Source organism: Ursus arctos, unplaced genomic scaffold, assembly GCF_023065955.2.
Source record: "Ursus arctos isolate Adak ecotype North America unplaced genomic scaffold, UrsArc2.0 scaffold_19, whole genome shotgun sequence".
In the NCBI taxonomy this organism is placed as follows: Eukaryota; Metazoa; Chordata; class Mammalia; order Carnivora; family Ursidae; genus Ursus; species Ursus arctos.
In genome coordinates, this window is record NW_026622863.1 from 56,882,929 (window position 1) to 56,903,797 (window position 20,869).

Consider the following 20,869-nt stretch of genomic DNA (forward strand, 5'->3'; position numbering starts at 1 on the left):
GAAATTTAGGGAGTGCATCAGTGAAGAGTCCCTTGGCTGCAAGTAACAAGATAAATGGTGGCAAAATAAGTGCTGGTTTGAGGCTGGCTCAGCAACGTAGCGACCCCGTGAAGGACCTGAGCTCTCTGCGCCCTTCTGCCCGGCCACTCTCCATGGGTTGGGACATTGTCTTATGTGGCAAGATGGCTGCTGGAGCTCCAGGCATCACCTCTTCATACAACTGTATCTGAAGACAAAAGGAAGGGAGCAAGGTTCCCTTCCCACGCCCCTTCCCTCGACCAACCTCATGAGTGGGGAGAAAACTTTCCTGCAAGCCCATCGGCAAAATTCCCTTATTGACCCCAAATGAGCCACATCACTGCAAGGGAGGCTGGGAAACCAAACATCTCAGCCTGTATCGTGGGAGGTGGGTCTGATCGGAAAGGTGGAAACAACTAAAGCATCTGTCTCAGGGAAGGAAAGGATGTGAGGTGTTCTGGTTAAAGATTGGGATGAAAGAGGCCTTTAGGGAAATAGAGGTCTTAGATCTTTTTGGAAAGGTGAAGGCTGGGGTCCTGGGTACCTGGGTCCTCTATATCTTTTTTACATCAGTTAGACCTTTCATTTCCTTTATTTTTTTTAAAGATTTTATTTATTTATGTGACAGAGAGAGAGACAGCCAGCGAGAGAGGGAACACAGCAGGGGGAGTGGGAGAGGAAGAAGCAGGCTCATAGCGGAGGAGCCCGATGTGGGACTCGAACCCAGTACGCCGGGATCACACCCTGAGCCGAAGGCAGACGCTTAACTACTGCACTACCCAGGCGCCCCCTTTCATTTCCTTTTTAATCACTAGTAAGAAACCTGACACCACAACTTGGCTTATACATATTCAGGGAGACTGTATTGCTTATGTAAATGAAGGTGGGCATCAGGTAAGTTCTGATCCAGCTGCTCAAATGATGTCACCATGGACTCAGTTTCTTTAGACCTTCCTCTCTGTATTCCATAGTGTTTCTCCCATTCTCAGCCTGTACATGCTATCTTCCCCACCACCGCTATCCCTACAGACCCAAGATCTGCCGCGTAATGGGGAAAAGCAACTGTGCAGATCTAGATAGACCTCACATCATTGTGTAATGCGTCAATTCCAAATCTACCAAGAGAGAAGGTAGAAATGACGCTGGGGAGGCACCACCAATGACCCTTTGCCCTCCACTCCCCCAAATCCTTAATGACCCTGACACTTGCAGGCAGAGACTTTGGAAAAAGGCGTTTATTGGTGTGGTGGTCTCAACACTCCCCATGAATCGGAACACACGGCCCCCAGGGCCCCCCGCCCCCTCCCTGGCATCCCTCCCCCGCCCCTCCCGAACCCCTGGACCCTGGGGATGGAAGACAATGTGGGATGGGGCCCACGCCCCCGTCTGAGGTACAGTCACTGCCCCTTGCCCCCCTGCCCCTGCTCTGAGCTCTTCCTCCCCAAGCTCTGGGTAGTGTGGTTTGGGGCGAGTGTTTCTAGAGGGTCTCCCAGGAGTCAGAGCTGGTGACTTGACATCTTGGTCTGGACTGGGGATGTCTGTTGATGCCTCTCTCTTCCCCACTTTGTGTGATATGGTGTGCCAGGATTGCATATTCCTACCATCAGAGCTGAGGTTACAGCCTCTCAGCGCCCCCTCCTGACAAGTTGCCCGCCCTCCGGGGAACTACAGACCGGTCACCAGCTCTGGGGCGGCTGGAGCCAGGGGGCTATTGCTGGTCACAGTCGCTGGTATGTGGGTGTGTGTCTATCGGAGTGTGTGTGAGGGCGGTCAGGTCAGCCTTTGGGAGGAACAGTTGGTGGAGAGGCCAGGGAGTGGTAGACCAGCAAGCCCACACCTGTGGGTGGCTGCAGGGGGCCAAGGGGAGTTCGGGGGCGGGGTAGGGCAAAGCACTGAGGCAGACAGGTGACCACAGACACCAGTCTGACAGTTGGATGGAAGCACCGATTGGCCCAGATGGGGCCAGAAAGTCGGGGGAGGGGAGGGGGGCAGAGAAAGTGGGAAGGTCTCAGGCTGCTGAGCCAGTGATGGGGCCTCCGGCTACAGGCAGCCAGTGGTTGAAAGCAAGGAGGCCCGAGCCAAGATGGAGATCCCCACCTGCTCACAAAGGCCGAATGATAGCTTGACAGGTGAGTACGCGACACCCCTCCTCACTCCCAACCCGCCCGGGAGACACTCTTTCAACAGGGAGGGGACGGGGTGGTGTGCGTGCATATATTGGGAACGCGGGGAGCCTGGAAGACCTCTCCTCACAGCTTCTGCCATGAAGCCCACATACCTACCTCCAGCCAGAGGTGAGAGACAGCAGCACTGGGGGCAGCGGGCGTGGGGGTTTTCAGGGAGGGAAGATGGCGGAGCCCCTTCCCCCCACACACATACACACACGGGCAGGCTCATGCTCTCACACACCCACTGCATACACACGATCCAGTTGACAGCCTGAGCTAAGAGAGGGGTGTGGGGTGGCCAGGGGTGGGTCACAATCGGAAACGTGAACGGTGGCGACAATGGCTGTAGAAAGATGCATAATTTTGCGTTATCCCTCACAGTGATGGGTTCTCTAAAGAGCCTTCCTCCTCTTCCTGCTCCTCCTCCCTTCTTCCTCCTCCTCGGTGGCAGAGAGCTCTTCCGCCCCCTCGAGACCCACGGCGCTTGCTCTCCCTTTTTCTCTCGCTCCCGGCCTCAGGCCCCGTGCAGGGGGAGGCGAGCTGCACTGGGTTCTTCCTACATCCTCCACCACAGCCAGCCCAGGGCGGAGAGGAGGGTCAGGGGCCCCGGGGGCCTCGGGGCCGAGTTCTCCAGGGATCCTGGGCCTGGGGAAAGAGAGAGGGTCACGGGGGTGGCCTGGGAAGGGGAGACCCCACGTGCGTCTTGCGGTGCCTTGCGTCCGCCCTGTCTCTGAGGGTCTCTTTGAGTGTCCCTCTCTAGGGGCCTTTCTGGGGCTTTCGCTCAGTGGGCCTGCTCTCCCCACTCTATCTCGCCGAACACCGTTTCTCGCTGCCACTCAGCCCCTCTCTCTTATTCCCTTTCTCAGATCTTCACGTCGTACAGTTTTGGTCTATCCGGTATGGCCACGAAGCGTCTTGCAGTGAGCACGGCCCAAAGAGTACTCTTGACTTTGCTCCCCGAGACTGGCTACTGCCCCCACCCCAGTCTCTCCCCACTTCAGTACTTTCCTACTACATCTCCGTTCACCCAGCTACTCGAGCCAACACCTGCGATGGCCACGACGCCACTTCCTTCTTCCCTCCACCTTCAAAACATCTCCTTGATACAGGGACTCTGTGCCACCGCTCCTGGATTACCCCAGTAGCCCCCTCCCTGGTCCCTCTGCCTCCGTCTTGCGCCCCCTACAGGCCATTCCTCAAATAGCAGTCAGTGATTCTCCCTAGAAGCGTCAACCACTTGGTCATTCCCCAGGGGCCTCACCCTGTAGTAGAATAAAATCCAAAATCCTTTCTGTGGTCCATGAGACTTTGCCTCTCCCTTCCTGTTTAAACTCAGGCTCCACGGTGATCACTCTGCTCAGATCATGCTAGCCTCCTTGCTGGGCCTTTGCAGACATACACCGTTCCCCTTGCCTGCAAAGCTCTTCCCGCACAGCTTGGCTGGACTGGCTGCTTCTTACCATTCAAGTCTCAGTTCCGCCCCCTAGTGGGCGCTCAATGATTCGACATGCATTGAAGGGATGGGTTTCTCGCTCAGTCGCATTGCTTGGGTCTCAGCGTCCGTCACCTTCCCAAGCTGGAGATCTGTCTGGGGCAGTCCCGGCCCCGCTCCCCGGCCCCCCGCCCGCCCCTCCCTCTCGGACTCACGCAGGAGCCGCATGGATGCGCTGGACGTTCCCAGCCGGTTGGCGGCGCGACACGTGTAGTTGCCGTAATGCCGGGCGCTCACGTTGGCGAAGAGAAGCATCGAGCGGGTGCGCTCCGTCTGCACCTTCAGGCCCTCGGCTGTGCCGCTGATCAGCCTGCCGGGGATCCGGGTCAGGGACCGGGACGTGGGACACCGGCCCGGGACCCCCTCGGGGCGCAGAGCCCACTCCCCTCTCCCGATTCTCTGGCTCCCCAATTTCCCGGAGACCCCACATTCTGCTCCCTACCCTAGAAACCCCTAGCTTTGGGCTCTAGCTCCCCATGGGTCCCCGACCACTCCCACAGACACCCCTCTCCAGGCACCCCTGCCACTCAGGGTCACTGGACTCTCCCAACGTGTGCCCCCAATCTCTACACGCTCCCAGACCCTGCTGGACCCCAACCCCAATGGTCCTCTGAAGCTTCCCCACCACATCCTCAGCATCGACCCCCGAACTTCTCCCTGAATAGCCCCAAGAGACCAGGGCCCCAACATTCATCATTGTGGGACCCAAGTTTCCAGTAAGCCCCCGAGACCTCGCTGGGGCCCAGCGGACCCCATCCCCTAGAAGCTGGGTCCCCCAGTTCTCGGGATCTAGGGCTCGGCTACCTTCCCCACCCCCCTCGGCCTGCCCCGGTGCTGTCCTCACAGTCTGTCATCCTTGTACCACTGGAAGTCCGCGGGGGGCACCGCCATGGCTTCACAGCGCAGGAGGGCGGCCCGGCCCAGGGCCGTGCGGGCGCTGGTCACGTCCGTGATGGTTGGAGGATCTGGCGAGGGGCGAAAGTAAGTGACTTCTCCCAGCGAGGCGGGGACTAAGGGGTTGTGTCCCCATCCCCCTCCTCCCTCCTTCCCAAGAGTCCAGCACTTCTATCCTCCTCTTCAGGGACCCAGAGCCTGCCCCCCTTTCATGCCCAGGGCCAAGGGGCAAGGGGCTCACAGTTGACTGTGACCAGCACACGGCGGCTGTCGGGTGCTGAGTTCACGCCGTTGTGAGTCACGCACTCATATTCCCCGGCCTGGCCTCGCTGGATGTCGGAAATCTCCAGGATCTCGCCCTCCGAGGTGAAGCCGTCTGTGCGGGGAGGGAAGGGGAGGGGGCAGGGCCGGACACAAACACTTAACACGGGACAACACGGGCACAACACGGACACACATCAGCGGGGCAGGCACCGCAGGGCCTGGAGTGCCCGGGTCAGCGAGAGCCAGGAGGGGTTTGCAGGGGTTTGGGGTGGGGTGTGTGGGTCCCCGGCCTGGAATCTCCTGCTAGGGGTGGGACAGGGAATGAGGGACTGGGGCCTAGTAACTCGAACCCAATGGGGAGGGTCCTAGAATTTGGGGATGCTGTTGCATCCAGGGCTCTGGGAGCTCACAATTCAGATCATGGGGTGCCCAGTATCCAGTGGGGAGGATCCCAGGATCTTGGAGCTCAGAAAGAGCCAGATAATACAGACACCCCCCCCCCCCGGGGGGGCGGGTCCAGAGTTCTGGGATCTTATTCTTGGGTTCAGGGAATCAGGATCTAGTATATGGGACAGCAATCCAGTCATCTGGGGGCTCAAGACACAACACCAGGTTCAGAAGACCCTTTGGGACTGAGGGCATCCAGGGATCCAGGATTTCAAGCTTAGGACTGGGGGAAAGGACCCAGGATCTGAGACCTAGTTACTGGGTTCTGGGGTCTTGGGGGATAGAGTGATTGGCACCATTGGTCTCTAAAGACCCAGTGAATGAGGGTCTAGGGATCCGGGGGATGGGGTGAGATCCTGGGAAAAGGGTGGTGGGTGTCTAGGATCTGGGATGTCATGTTCAGGTACCTCGGTGCTATGTTTGGGGGAAGCCTAGAGTAGTGGTTCTCAGCTCCATCACCAGAATCCCCTGAAGGGCTTGTGAAAACAGACTGGGGGGGGGGGGCTGTAATTCGTTAGGCCTGGGATGGGCCCAGAACGTGCATTTCTGGCAAGCTCCCAGTGGTGCCGATTCTGCTGGTCTGGGGCCGCTAGTTGTCACCTGACTTAGGGTTAGTGGCAGGGATTCAGAACGCAGAATTAAGCGAGCTGGTGGGGAAGAGACCAGGGGTACTGGGGTGGGGACAGGGGGCAGGCTGGGGTCTAGCAGGTGAGTTAGAGGAAATGGTTCGGGCCTGCAGGTGGCGAAGGCTCTAAGGCTCTGGGGGCTGCTGGTGACATAACGGGAACCGGGTGGGAGGGGGAAAGCAAGTCATGACAAGGGTTTGGGGGGATGAGAGATGGAGGAAAGGGGGACTCTGGAAATCGAGGGAGGGGCATGGGGAATCGAGGGGCCCAGACTGTGGAGTGGAGAAAGGGGCTTTGGGCCAGGGGTGGGGTCCTCACCTCGGAGCTGCCTCCAGGTGACTGTGGGCTCCGGCCGTCCCACGGCCAGGCAAAGCAGGTTCACGCTGCCCCCCTCATTCACGGTCACAGGCGACGAGATGTTCACGATGCGGGCGGGGACTGCAGGCCAGGAGGGGAGAGGTCAGCAAGAGGCTGAATATGGCCTCCAAGGACCAGGAGCCCCCGCCCCCAGCCCCTCCTCCCTCAGACCCAGGGGTCCAAGCCAACATGCGTTCTAAGAATTTCTATGTGTTTCTCCCTTGCCTCTGGGTCTGGCTCCTTGTCTAACTGCACGTCTCTCTCTTTCCCGTTCTTTCTCAGTCTCTGTCTGTCTGTCTGTCTCTCTCTCCCTTTATCCTAACTTGGTTTCTCTTCCTTCTGGTCTGAATTCCTCCCACCTTATGTCTGTCTACTTTTATTTATTAATTATTATTCTTATTTTAAACAATTAATTTCTATAGCAAATACTCATACGGTGCTTCCGGCGTGGTAACCCTGTTCGAAGAGTTCTACACAAATGAGCTCATTACCCCTTCAGCGCCCTGCCACGCCCCGGGGTAGGTGCTGCTGTATTCATCCATTCTAACGCACGTGGCTGTTTCTCCCACCCATCGGAACACTGTTCCAGTCACGACGGCCGGACAACACAGGGCGCCGGGATTTAATTGGCAGGGTTATTTTTCTTTTCTTTTTTGGCAGAGCGCAAGATAAAGATGCCCCTTCCAGTTGACCATGTCTTGGATTTGAGGCACGACAGAGTCAACCCATTTTGCAGATGAGGAGTCCGAGGCCTCCCTGCTTGCTCAGGGTCCCTCAGCACCTGGGGGGTCTGGATCCCGAGTCGGGGCTCGTCATGGCCCCGCTGGGCTGTCTCTGTCTCTGGGTCCTTGTCTCTCCAACTGCTCCCTCCAGCCACCCGAGCTCTGTCTCCTGCTGCTCTCTCTGTCTCCTGCCCACCCCTCCCTCTCTGCGTTCGGGGGGCATCCAGCCACGTGCGATGTGCTCTGCGCACCTGACTCATTTTCTCCCCTGGTCCCTGCAGCGCCGCCCCGTTTCCGGTACCAGCTCTGCCCCCAGCTGAAGGTCTCAGCTCAGACATTGTGTCTGGGAAGCCGCCTCCTTAGAAAGTCAGCTTCCAAAGGGCAGGGACAGCCCGCCTGGCTCCTTCCCCACCCCCAGCGCCTAGAGCAATCCTGCACGTAGTAGGTGCTTGACCAACAGAGATGAGTGAATGGCTGCAACCTTCTCCCAGCACCCCCTCACCCCTGCAGCTCTCATGCCCTAGAAGCTGTCATGTTGGGGGGTCCCCTTCTGGGTGACTGTCCCTGCTTCTGCTTGGCTGAAATCTGCGAGGACGGGGGTGTGTGCCCTCCACACCATGTATCCCCAGGACCAGGGAGCGGACAATTGGTGAGGACTCGAGGAATCCTCCCCCCACCCCGTGCCCTCCCCCCTGCCCCCCCGCCACCCAAAGCCCGGCCAAGGGCTCACCGTGGACGATGAGGTAGACCTGAGTGGTGTACGGCTGGTGGCGGGTCTGGAAGGAGCAGGTGTAGAGGCCCTCGTCGCCGAGCCCCACCTGGGTGATGAGGATGGAGAACTCCTCGGGCGTGTTGATCAGCAGCTGCACCCGCGGGTCGCTGGTCCAGCGGTCATTGCCCGCGTACAGGATGTTGGAGCGGTTCAGCCAGGCCACGCGGGTCACGTGCTCGTCAATGAAGCAGCTTCAGGGAGGACAAGGAAGGGGGCTTCTTCTCTCCCCCACCCCAAACAGCCCTCCGGGTTCCTCCATCTCGGGGGCTTGGGGATGGGGAGAGGAAGGCCCACTGCATCGCCAATTCCCACTGAAGCCCCGTGAGGCGGAGGTGACTGTGCCCATTTTACAGGCGGGTAAACTGAGCCTCAGGTTTGAGCCCAAGTGCACAGCGGAAGGGTAGCTGATGGTTACCGAGTGATGTTGTGTGCTACAGACTGGAAAAGTATCGGGAGCACTCTGGGAGAGACAGGCAGGGATGCAGAGATGAGCGGGAGAGACCCAGGGAGAGGGGGACAGAGGCCCAGAGGGAGGGGCGGACCCACTGTGGGGAGCAGCACCGATCGGGGGAAATAAGCCCGGCTCTCATCTGTGAAGCGGGCACAGTGTGCCGTGCTCGTGTACAAAATCTTGCATCCGCATGACAGCCTTGACAGTGGTTATCACTCCTCCACCCATTTGACAGATGGGGACACTGAGGCCCAGGCACGGATCCGGGCCCAGAGTCCCTGCCCCCAACCACCTCTCCTGACAGACAGGGGCCAGGCTGTGCGTGCAGGTCGGGACTGTCTTGCTGAGGAAGCTGAAGGAGCCGGACTGGGTGACTTCGGAGTCCCCGAGATGGGAGGTACCTGAGAGTGGCGTTGTCACCTTCGCACACTGTGTAGTTGTCCGCGGGAGAGCTGAACTCCAGGCTCTGGGACAGCAGCCCTGCAGAAGGGAGGGGCAGCTCAGCAGGGACTGGACGCGTCTGCACACACACGCACACGCCCTTGCAGCCACAGACATTTCCCACAGCCCCTGGCACGCACATTCATCGACGTTTCCAGAGACGCACGGCAGGTGCGCTCAGAGCAAACACACGCCACACGTTCCTTTCTGCACGCTCACGCCGACTCAGACTCGGACACACACGCCTACACACCTCCAGAGACAGGGAGACAGCATCCCAGTCACAGCACACACACGTGTGCACACACATTCACACACACGTGTGCAGATACACAATTGCATAAACGTGTATGCAGACACACCCGCAGGCACATGTACAGATACACGTGTGCACGGGAATACACGTACATGTGCACACACGCGTACACACAGATGCACGCACACACGCTCAAAGTTCGAGAACACACAGAGCCACGTACAGGTCACACAGACGTGCACGCACGTGGGCATACACACACATACCTGTACGCATATCAATGCAGAAACGCGTGGAAAGACACACAGAGCCACCCACGAGCGTCCGCAGACGTACAGACGCAGACGCAGGCGTGTACCCGCTCAGCCGCACACTTATCGCAGATGCAGGCACAACCTCGGGCCCCGTGTACAGCCCCGCACACGCGCCTGCCCGTGCTCGTGGAGCACACTTGCAGGCGCACGCCCACGCCTGCCCGTGCCCTCCCCGCAGCTCATGGGCACCAGCGCCCGGCAGAGCCCCCACCCCCACCTATTCATCTCCGTGGACCGTGGCCAGTGGGCTGGCCCCGGGCCAGGGAGTGGGGGCTGGGCCTGAGGAGGCGGCTGGAGCCGGCACCAGGCGGGGGAGAGGAGGCTGGATGACCTTGGATGCCTGGGGAAGGAGGGCCCTGCGTGGGGCTGCCCTGCCCCCGCCCTGGCGCGGGCAGCTAATTAATCTAATGAATTAATTGCCCGTGCCGCCCCAGTGACTCCCGGGGGCCCTCTCCATCAGCAGCCCCTCAGGACCGGGCTGGGGCCGAGCCAGTGCGGGGCGGGGGCTCCCCAGGTCCCAGGGTTTGGGGTGGGCCCTGAAGCCCCTCGCCGTGGCGGGAGTCACTTCTGGAGGCAGGGAAGGGGACTGCCTTCCCCGGAGCTGTGCACACACAGCCCTGGTAGCAGCAGGAGACAGCCGGGAGGTGGACACACACAGAGACAGACACGTCGCCAGAGCCCAGGGAAGACACCCAGGGCCCCGGCTGCGCCAGGAAACAGTCCCACGCTCCAGCGCCTGAAGGGCAAAGGGGCCTGCTCAGGGGCCCTGGTGCACACACGCTCCTGCTGACCCACAGCCTGGGACCCACACCCAGCGGAAGGTCACCCCCCATAAACAGCTAGACCCACACCGTTGCGCTGACACCAGCCCCTCAGGGCAGGCGAGTCTACGTGCAACCAGTTACAGCCCCATCCAGGGGGCCGTGTCTCTCTCGCTCTCTCACACACGCACACAGGCCTAATCAGTCACACTGACACCACCAGCCCAAGGGCCATGCTCGCCACCCTCCACCCCTGCCCTCTGGAGAGTTGTGCAGAGAGCTACCGCGCACAAGGAAGCAGTTACACTGTCACAGCCTCTCAAATACAAAGGAGTGCCCTGGGCCAAGAACCGGGCGCAGGCCGTCACGCTGTCACCTACGATCAGATCACACACGCACGTCTGCAGACACCCGCGCCACAGGGCTTGGCATACTCCTGCTCACACACTCCTGGACCTGGGCTTCTCCACTTTGGCCCCACTAACGTTTGGGCCGGCTGCTTCTCCACCGTGGGGACTGTTGTGTGCCCACACGAGGGACGGTGGGGACCCCGCACTGCAGGACGCTCAGCAGCATCCCCGGCCTTTACCCACTCCATGCTGGTAGCTCCCCCCACGTCACAGTGGTGACACCACACCTGCCTCTGGACGTTGCCAGATGCCCTGCAGGGGGCAAAATCCCCCCTCCTCGCCCGGTAACAGGTTCAAGGTTACAGGAGGCCTAGAGGTGAAGACGGAGCTGTCCAAGGTCCCCCAGTCTTCAGGGACCCAGGCCTCACCCAGCTGCTGCCCACGGGAGCTAGACCCACAGACACAGGCAGGCAGGACCTCAGTCCTACGTCCCGGCAGACAGAATACAGGCAGACACACGCTCCTTCCAGAAGGATCTTTCCAACACTCAGAGCTGCCCCCACCGCTCCCATGGCTCCCTACTGCCCCCAGGACAAAGGCCCAGCCCCTCCACCTGGGTCCGGGGCCTTGGGGTCACTCTCCTGCTTTGTGTCCCCGAGCGCGTGTGTGTGGCCCAGCTCCGCGTTCCCCACTTTTCTCCTCAACCCTCTGTCCCGCCGTTTATGACAAAAATGCTTCTCCTTCTCCAGGGGCCTAGTGTAATAGGCCCCTCCTAGGAGAGACAGCCCCTATAGCTCCTGCCCTGCTCCCAGGGCACCTGGGGTCAGAGTCATCTGGCTCCCCCACCAGCTCCTCCAGGGCAGAGCCAAGCCCAGACCATCTGTGTCCCCAGCACTCCCAGCGCGAGGCTCAGCTGAGGGCGGTCCCCCGAGATCAGTGATGAAGGAATCCATGTCTCCGGCGGGTCTTGGATTTTTGGTCCCTGTGTCTATAAATCTGGATGTCGTGAGTCTGCATAGCTGTCTCACACAATTCCCAGGCTCCAGGATCAGGACCGCCCTCCCTGCTGTATGACCTTGGGCAAGTCCCTTCCCTTTCCTGGGCTTCAGTAAGTGGACGTAGGGGTCGGTTTGGTCGTTCCACCTCCCGCTCTGTCCCTGAGCATGGCTCTTCCGTCTGTCTCGTCCGGACCACCCCGGGATCCTGTCTGAGCCTGCTTCCCTCACCAGATGGCAGCCCCTCAGGGAGGGGCCCGGGTCTGACCCACCTCCCGGCTTCCAGCATTGCTGGCTCTCTGGGCCTGGCCCCCAGGAGGCCTCGAAAGCTGTTTAATGTATAAATAAATAGGCTGGTGCACAGGAGATCCACTCTGTAGGAATTCTGCTTGGAAAACTCTCCCTTAATTCTGGGAAGCCCTCCCTCCCCCCTCCAAGCCAGGTCTGTTATTCCCACAGTGCCTGGACTATCTCCATTAGAGCTCACATCATGCTGTGGTGGCCATCTGTGTCTGTTTCCCCCCTCAGACTAGAAGTTTCTTGAGGGCAGAGCCTGGGTCTGACTCAGGTCTGTATCCTCAGCATCTCCCAGCATACGGCCTAGCCCTGGAAGGCCCTGGGAAATACTTGTCGAAAGAGTGAATGTAAATAGATACTAACGACACGTGTCTCTAATTCTTGAACTCCTACTCATTCTTCAAGACCCAAACTCAAAGGCCCCCTCCTCCAGGAAGTCCTCCCTGACTGTTCAAGACAGAGAGTCTCAACCCTTTCTACTGGATACCCTCAGACTCAGCTGGGACAGTGTTCAGGGGTGCCTCCCCGGCCTGAATCTTGGCTGTGTCCCCAGGAGCTGAGCTTAGCCCAGAACAGGGAAGTGTTTGTAGGGAGAATGAATGGTCTCGAGAGACTGGATAAGAAAGCTGGGAGGAATCTGTGCTAGGAGATCAAATGTCTGCCCTACCATTTCCGGGCTGGGTGACCTCCGGACAGTCTGAGCCTCAGTTTCCCCATCTATAAAAAGGAGAAAAAAACAACAGTCCTTCTCTCTGAGGGTTTTGTGAGGGATTCCATGAGAACATGCAAGCAAAACGTTTAGCTCAGCACTTAGCATGCAGAAAGGGTCCAATAAATGCTAGCTGCTCGTAACAGCACCTTCTTTTTTAAGAAACATCTCTTGCTATCCCTGGTTCAGTGTCAGCTCCCCGGGGGTGGGGGCGGGGCCGGAGCATCCGTTGCTCTGTGCCCCGCACCCACCCGAGTTGAGTCGGCGACTCATGTACAGGTGACCTGTCAGCATCTGTTCTGATGCCACCAAGCCAGCGTAACTGCGCCACTGAAAGAACAGACTGGGGACCGGGGCTGCCTGGGTTCGAGTCCCCGCGCTGCCAGTTAGTGGCACAAATTCCTTCACCTCCCTGGGACTCAGGTTTCTCCCTGTGTAAATGGGGGACCGTCACTGTGCCTCCCGCGTTGCGGTGTGGGTGGCGGGGAGCATGAAAAGAGCAAAGATTGAACCAAGCAACAAGTTCAATGCAGACCCTGCTGGCTGTGTGCTTGCCAAGAGCCCCACGGGTGCTGGCTGACGGGGGATGATGTGGCACGTCTGGGGGGCTGGTCTGGGGGGCCGGTGGTGACTAGAAGGGCCGCTCGGGTCTCTGCCAGTCTGGACTAGTAGCCCTCACACCTGCTTGATGAGTCAAGGGGTGAAGGTCACAGGTAGGTGAAGTTTCTCCCCTTAAGAGAGAAAGAGATTTCTAACAAGATGGGGGATCTTGGGTTGGAGTTAAGCACCTCCTGCCACCCCTCTAAGGGGGAACTCTGGTGAAGCTGGGACCCCCCCAATGCGGGGAGGATTGGATTCCACAGTTCTGGAACCCAGCGATGGGAAGCCGAGGCCCACACGTGTGTATGGCTTGTGGCGGTCACTCAGGGAGCTGTGGCAGAAACGAGGCTGGACCCAGGGAGGGGTGGGGGATGTGGTGGGAGGGGTTGTGGCTCTGGCAGGGAAGAGCTGGTGAGAAGGGGCTGGAACCCCCAGGGCCTCCTTCCTCTCTGCTGACCTTCCCAGGACAGATGCCTGGACACCTGGAGTCCAGACGCTGGGGCAAGAGCCCTGGAACTTTCCATGACACGTTGGCTGCTCCTTTCTGCTGGCTCCCACCTCAGGAACTTCACCTCCACTGTTCCCTCGGGATTTTTTAAGGGCCAGCTTCTCTCCTTTCAGTCTGAACTCTGCTCCCAGCGGCTCAGAGAGGGCTCCCTCAAGCCCCAGAGCTCCCATGGTCAGCTTGTCCCTGAAGACACTTCCTTTCTTTACACTACCCGTCGTCACTCTCTGAAATTACCCGTTTACTTATTTGCTCGTTTTTAGGTTTTGATCTCTCTCCATCCCACTAGGATGGAGGCTCCTTCAGAGCTCCGTGACTTCAGCTGGCTTGCTCACTGCTGCGTCTATACAGATCCCCAGTGCCCAGAACAGAGACTCCGTGCTCAGTAAATAGTTGCCAAATAACCAGTCCAGACAGACCAGGGCCACGGACAGTGGCCGGTGAGCCCCGTTCTGCCTGCCCCCCTCCGTCCAACACCCCTCACCAGCTGGCCAGGGATCGAAGGAGCCGCCCTACACGGCTTTGCTGCTGTGACCTCCGGAAGGGAATATATATATGTGTGAGTGTGAGTGTTGGCATGAGGAATTTAGAAAAGAAACTAAAGATAGAACCATATGGATGGATGCTGGGCAGCTAAAGTTAAGTGGAAAAAAAGCCAGTTGCAGAGAAATGGGCTTATTTTGTTTCTACCTCGGGGAAAAACATCGACCAACAAACCAATACCTTCCGTATGTTCAACTCTGCGGGTCTGACTTTGTGTGAGCGAGGGAAAGCCGGGACCTGGCTCTCTCTAGAGAGTGCGGAGAGTGCCCAGTGCGTTTTGGGAGAGGTAGGGCCGGGACAAGATGAGATCTGCCTAATACATACTTGTAGGGGATGGCTCACTTGCATGCCTTCCTTCTGGAATTTGGAAAAGAGCAAATGAATCAGAGAGGAGAGAAAATGCAATTTTGTGTATGTGCCCATCCCCACCCCTGCTTTTTCTCAGAGCACCCCAACTGTCAGTGGGTGGGGCTGCCTTGCTGCCACCCAGATCTGTCTCAGGCCATCCCCCACCCCATCGCCTCTTGCTCCCAGATCTCCCATGGGGAGCCCAAGGCCCAGGAGTGGGAGAGGACTTGACCTAGGTGACAGGCCACCTCCTGGCTCCAAGCAGCTCCCAGCCCAGGATTTGTGTATACGAGGGATTTCTGGGGGCTGGAAGACTCAAAGTGGAAAGTGGGAAGTTATCTTGAGACTGAAGGAAAAGAAGGGGTGGTGAAGGGAGAGGGGAGCAAGGACGGGGTCATGAGGGTACGAGGAGCGGGGGAAGGAGAAGACAAGAGAAGGACAAGGACAACAATGGGAGGTGTCGGTGACAGAGATGGGACGTGAATCCCCAGGAGTGAAAGGAGCGAGGACCAAGGGGGCTAGGAACGGGCTAGGAGCCAGGGGGCCGGGAAGAGACAGACACGCGTGTGTGATGATGAGAAGCGGGGAGGGACAGATGTGAAATTGTGCTGAGGCCAGCAGGGATGGAGAGCCAGAGACCCAGAGACAGAGACAACTGGGCTGTCCCCCAGAGCTAGGGAGCCCCTGGAAATGACCTAAAGAGACTAGTGACAGAGACAGAGAGATGCAGACAGACAGAGCGTCAGACAGTGATTCAGACAGGTCAGGCTGGAGGAACCCTCAAACTGACTGAGGGTCCAGCCTGCTGAGGCCCCATTGCTGGGGGTCCTGCGTGCGCGGACAGGCGTCCTGCGTGCACGGGCCGTGTTTGTGCGACTGTGGGTGTCTGCGGGTGCGGCTCTGGGTCAGACTCGGTGACGGGTGTTTATGTGTCTGTGCGTGAGCCGGTGTGTGTGTGGGGGAGGCTGAGAGTGGCTGCCTCCTTGAGACTGTTGAGGACTCTAGGTTGTCCCTGATTGTGTGTCCCTGACTGTAATCCTTGGTTCAGGGCAGGGCCTGGGGGAATCCTCCAGAAGCACTGAGTTAACCTTGATCCCTGCCTCCTGCGTTCTCACTCTCTCCTCCACTCCCCAGGGGGCACGTCCTGGACCATCCCTGGGCCACCAGCCCACTGGGGAGACACAGGGTCCAGCAGACAGCCACATCCTCTCTCCAGAGACTGCCTAGGTCACCCCTTCCCACTCCACACACCAGCCCCCAGCCCCATTCCTCCCCAGTCTCAGCAGGGCTGAGATTAACCCTTTGACCCCATGTTAACCTTTCCCTTCCCTCCCTTCTCAATCTGCCCCTCTCGCATCCTCAGTCCAGCCTCTGAACCCGGCTTTTCAGCCAGAGCTACCTACACCTGAGTCCCCAGCCCAGTGCCCCCAACTTCCTGGATCACCAGCTCCATTCCCCCACATAACCGCCACCTCCCAAACACTGACACTTTCTCCCCACCTAGATGACCCAGCTGGGAGGCCAGAGCCCCTCGTCCTTTCCTGGCCCTGGGATGGAGGTCTGTGGATACCCCTGCTGCCTTCTCTTACGACCCTGGGAAGACACCATCCCCCCACCTTTGCCCAGAAACGCCCACCCCAGTCCTCAGGCCAGGACCCCCTCAGGGACTGTCTCTACTCAGAGATGAAGACCCCCGACAGGACATCCCACTTCCCCTCCACACCCCAACTCAGTTCAGAGATCCTGCCCAGGGACCCTTACTTTAGCGTTTGATCCCCCTCCCTGACCCGGAGCCGCACACTCCCGCCCCCGGGCCGGGATCAGGTGTCCGCGACCCTCTCACCGGCCGGGAGAAGCCGACCTCCGCCCCTAGGTAGGCCCAGGCTCGAGCCCCGGGACGCGGAACCCTGGCCCCCGGGCACGAATCCAGACGTCCGAGACCCCCTTCCCAGCCAGGGGGTGCAGCCCCCGGGCCCAGACCTCAGCGTCCGGGGGGCCTCCCTTCCCCGCCTGGGATGCAGTCCCCCACCCCCAATCCCCGCTCGGGACCCCGGCTTTCCGGCCGAGCCACCCCCCATCCCCCCGCCCCCGACGCTGCGGTACCTCGGCTGATGACGGCCAGGCCGGCCAGGGCGGCGGCGGCGAGAAGCCGGAGCCGGGCCCCGGGCGCAGGGGGGGGCATCGCGGCAGCGGCGGCGCGAAGGGGGAGGGGAAAGGGGGGGCCGGTCCGGGGCGCGCGAGGCCGGGGGGAGAGGGGGAGGGGGAGGGGGACCCCGCCTGCGGCTGCACCGGCCCGGGGGGCGGCGGGGGCGGGGGGAGGGGGCTGGGGGGGGCGCGACGAGGCGGCGGGAGCTGCTGCAGACCCGGGGAGGGGGGCGGTGCTGACGGGCAGGAAGGCCGACCAATCAGGGGAGGCGGGGGGCCGGGGAGGCGGGGCCGAGGGGGGGTTGCTTGTTGGAGGGAGAGGCCTTTGTTACTGCGGCCCGGCCCCTACCCCCTCCCGCCCCGGGCGTCCCCACGTCTTCCCATCTAGGATCCCCAGAACCCCGGGTCGGGGACACTTCCTGAGCCCACCTCCCCTCTGCTTGGGGTCCCATTATCATCTTCCCTCAGACCCAGGAGTCCCAGTCCCCAGCCTCCTCCTCCCATAGACCCAGGAGTCCAGCCCCTAGCCTCTCCTCCCTCAGACCCAGGAGTCCAGGCCCCCAGCCCCCTCCTCCCTCAGACCCAGGAGTCTAGACCCCCAGCCCCCTCCTCTCAGACCCAGGAGTCCAGACCCCCAGTCCCCTCCTCCCATTGACCCAGGAGTCCAGCCCCCAACCCCCCAGCCCTGTCCTCCCTCAGACCCAGGGATCCCGCCCCCAGCCCCTTCCTTCCTCAGACCCAGGAATCCAGGCCCCCAGTCCCCCAGCCCTCTCCTCCCTCAGACCCAGGAATCCAGGCCCCCAGCCCCCTCCTCCCATAGACCCAGAAATCCAGACCCCAGCCCTGTCGTCCCTCAAACCCAGGAATCCCGCCCCCAGCCCCTTCCTCCCTCAGATCCAAGAATCCAGGCCCCCAGTCCCCCAGCCCCCTCTTCCCTCAGACCCAGGAGTCTAGACCCCCAGCCCCCTCCTCTCTCAGACCCAGGAGTCCAGACCCCCAGTCCCCTCCTCCCATTGACCCAGGAGTCCAGCCCCCAACCCTGTCCTCCCTCAGACCCAGGAATCCAGGCTCCCAGCCCCCCAGCCCCCTCCTCCCTCAGACCCAGGAGTCTAGGATCCCAGTTCCTTTTCTTGTGGGACACAGTTCAGCTTCTCTATCTACTTTCATGAATAACACTGACTTTCGGAGTAAAATTTCCTTTTTCTCTTTATTCCAGTCCTCCTCCTCAGGATAACAGGGGGAATGGGGCAGGACCAGGGACCTGGTCGTGGGAGTAGGGAGGAGATGGTAAGGTGCAGAAAATCTGGACTCCCCATTCTTTCACTTACTTGGCTGTGTGACCTTAGACAAGTCACTTCTCTTCCCAGAACCTCCGTGTCTGCCTTGCAAGAGGGAATCATCTCTATTTCCTAAGGTCATGGAGAAGAGAAGAGAGATCCTGGGGAAACCGCTGGCTCTGCCCAGTATCCCAACAACCTGTGGTTAGTTCTTTCCTCCTGGTCCCACCAGGCACCCACTTACTAGGTGACGTGGGAGACAAAGGCAGAAGAAAAATTATTACGTTTCCTTACTGTCTACAGCCCATCGACAAGTCCTTGAAACAGGCAGAGTGGCATTCCTCTAGGAACTCAGCTGCCTTGATGTTAATACTTTGCTAAGGGCAAAAAGCAATCCTAGCCCGACACCCAGGATCCTGTAAGTCTGCTTTAACATACAAAAATTCCTTTGGAAACTTCCTTTATCGCTACCCCTCCAAGAAACATGTTGGCAATCATCCCCCAAGCATATGACCCCCCTATATACATCGGAAGGGTCTCATGAGTTTTCACTAAACGGTAATAAATAACCTCTTCCTAACAATAGCTAGCCCCCTCGGGATCCTGGAAACCTGGTTTCCAAAATACCTGGGAGCCTTACGCTCTCCCTAACCCCCTCCCAACTTGAGAGTATACAAGGGACCACTTCTCATGGCCCCAGGGCAGCTCTTTCTGTGCTGTAATAAAACCACTCTTTTTGTACCAAAGACGTCTTGAGAATTCTTTCTTGTCCCTCGGCTTCGAACCCTAATGTCTTTCCTACGTCACTAGGCAGGGTCCTCCCTCCTGGCCCCCCAGGTTAGGCGTCCCTGTCCCCGTCCCCCATATTGGCCTCTGAAGTGAGAGAAGTCTCAGCCTACTCCATGTCTGGGGCAGTTAGAGGCAGGAGTTTCTGCAGTCACCCCAAAGGGGCTGTTCTATCTCCCAAACACACCCATCCTCCCTTCCTCCCCCCATATCCAGACTGTCTGCAAGGGCGGCAGGCTCTGGCCGCTCCTCCCTGTCCCTCCCTGTCCCTCCCTGTCCTGGGTACTCTCACCGCTGAGCTGCCACCATCACCCCCTGGAGGACGGCTCTGACTACAGCCGCCAGGGTCCTGGTGGACCTTTGCCTCCAGCTTCAGATCCAAAACCAATGAACACATAAACCAGCCGATGCCCCGCCCCGCCTCAAACACTCACCCAGCTCCAGCTGCTCCCGCCTTCCTGCTGTTCCTCAAACAAGCCCAACTTGCTGCAGCCACAGGTCTTTGCACTGGCTGTTCCCTCTGCTGGAATGCTCTTCCCATCAGGTGTCACCTTTAAGAAGCGTTTGTCAATCGTGCTAGCCAAAGCAAACCCCCTCCCGCACAAAAGCCTGCTTTGTTTTCTCCATAGCTCTTATGATCCCCTTATTTCATGCTCTTGCTTGTTTATTTTCAGTCATTACCCTACCCCCTGCCCCAGCCAGTCCCTACCTTCAGACTCTCTCTGCTAGGGAGGGTCTTCTCTGCTTTTGCTCAAGTCTGCGTCTCCAGAGCCAAGCCCAGTGACTGACACGCAGAAGGTACTCACTAAATTGGCACTGCATGAATGAGTTGGGTGACTTGCCCCATTTAGATGGGTGGAGGGGGCGAAGATCCAGAGAGGCAGAGATCCCCCTGAGTTAACCCAAGCACGTGATGCAGGAGCGGGTGGTACGAGCAGGTGGCTCGCACTGGCTCCCGACAACTGACTGCTGGATTTCCGGTAATTCTGCAAGCTGGGTGTTAAACCACTGTTAGTTTGAAACAGGCTGTGAGGGGAGTATTCACACCATGGCAACTAGCAAACGTTACCAACCAGAACTTTCTTTTCGGAGGGTCGTTGTACCAGTACGCCACTGTACAAAGTCTGCTGTGGCCCTGGCCAAAGGCTATTTATTGCTCCCCTTGAACTCAGGACCATCTAAACTTAGGATGAGGACAGGACTCCTCTTCCTGGGTTGGCCCATCACGAGCGCTTACTACGTGTCGCCATTTTTCTGAGCACTTTTTCGATATTACCTCCTTGAAGCTTCATGACATCCTTACAAGGTGTGTCTTGTCTTTATTTCACGGATGAGGAAATAGAGACACAGAGAAAGTAAAAAAAATTTCCCAAAGCCTTTGACGTGGCTGAAGATATCTGTCATATGTGTATCTGACAATGAACTAGTAGCCAGAATATATAAAGAACTACTACAAATCAACAAGAGATAACTCATTTTTTTAAACTTGGCAAAAAGACTTGAACAGGCACTTCACACACACACACACACACACACACACACACACACACACACACACAAAGGATATCTCATAACCACATAAAAAGAATATCCTACGCCTCCCAGACCTGGCACAATGAATGGATACTCATACTACTTGGCTATTGCCGCTATGCTCCAAAGCCACCCTTTGTTACCAGCTCTGCAAAAATAGAGCTGGAACCTTTAAATATTCCCCCTTTGCAGTGAGTGGGCTGCTAAGCTTTGTCAGTAGAGGGAGCCCGAGGGACACTGCAGAAGGAACAGGGCTTCTCCTTTGTTGCCTTGGGCTTCCTCTTGCTCTTATCCTGTGGTCACCAGGGACACACGTGGGGCCTATTCAGGAGTGCTCACTTCCATCAGGTTTCAGTGGTGCCCATGTGGATGGCATCTCATCAAGTTTCAGTGCTGTCCCAAAGAATGCCTTTCCAATGTGTCCTGGAAGCTGGCTCCCCAGCCTCCCCCTGCCAGCACTGGAGAGCAGTGCTCTCTGCTGCTCAGCATCTGAGGACCAGCCCTGGTCTGGGCAAGCCAGCCGCCTTCCCCACCATCCAGGGACCCACAACCACATCTCTTACAGTGTGGGCTGTACCCCAGCCTTGGTGAGGACGGCCCTTTCCAAGTTCATTCCTTCCTCGCACATCCTCCCTGAATCCTACAGTATTCCGCTACCCCTTTGTAGAATATGACCTGTTAATAATTTCTTATATTAAAATTTGCCTGTTCAAATTAAAAGAGAAAATGCTTGGTAAGGCAAGTCACTTAATATTTTTGTGCCTTTGTTTCATCATCCAAAAACCGGAGGGTAATGAT

General features: G+C 58.6%; 1 protein-coding gene across 1 annotated transcript; it reads right to left on the reverse strand.

The window, feature by feature from the left end:
- Window positions 1-1,403: 1,403 nt before the first annotated feature.
- IGLON5 (IgLON family member 5) lies at window positions 1,404-16,512 on the reverse strand. The gene is made up of 8 exons (XM_026488324.4): window positions 16,434-16,512; window positions 8,613-8,691; window positions 7,719-7,951; window positions 6,228-6,347; window positions 4,814-4,948; window positions 4,523-4,643; window positions 3,834-3,988; window positions 1,404-2,831 (listed from the first exon to the last, which is right to left on the reverse strand). Exons 1-8 carry the CDS (start codon window positions 16,510-16,512, stop codon window positions 2,743-2,745), a joined length of 1,011 nt encoding a protein of 336 aa, XP_026344109.1. The 3' UTR covers window positions 1,404-2,742.
- Between the last annotated feature and the right edge of the window lie 4,357 nt (window positions 16,513-20,869).

Coding starts and splice junctions, on each gene's coding strand:
- IGLON5 (XM_026488324.4), bottom strand. CDS start 16,512: ATGCCCCCCCCTGCGCCCGGGGCCCGGCTCCGGCTTCTCGCCGCCGCC. Junction 6,348..7,718: donor GGTCTACCTCATCGTCCACG/GTGAGCCCTTGG, acceptor CCTGGCCTGCAG/TCCCCGCCCGCATCGTGAAC. Junction 4,949..6,227: donor CACCTGGAGGCAGCTCCGAG/GTGAGGACCCCA, acceptor CTCCCCGCACAG/ACGGCTTCACCTCGGAGGGC.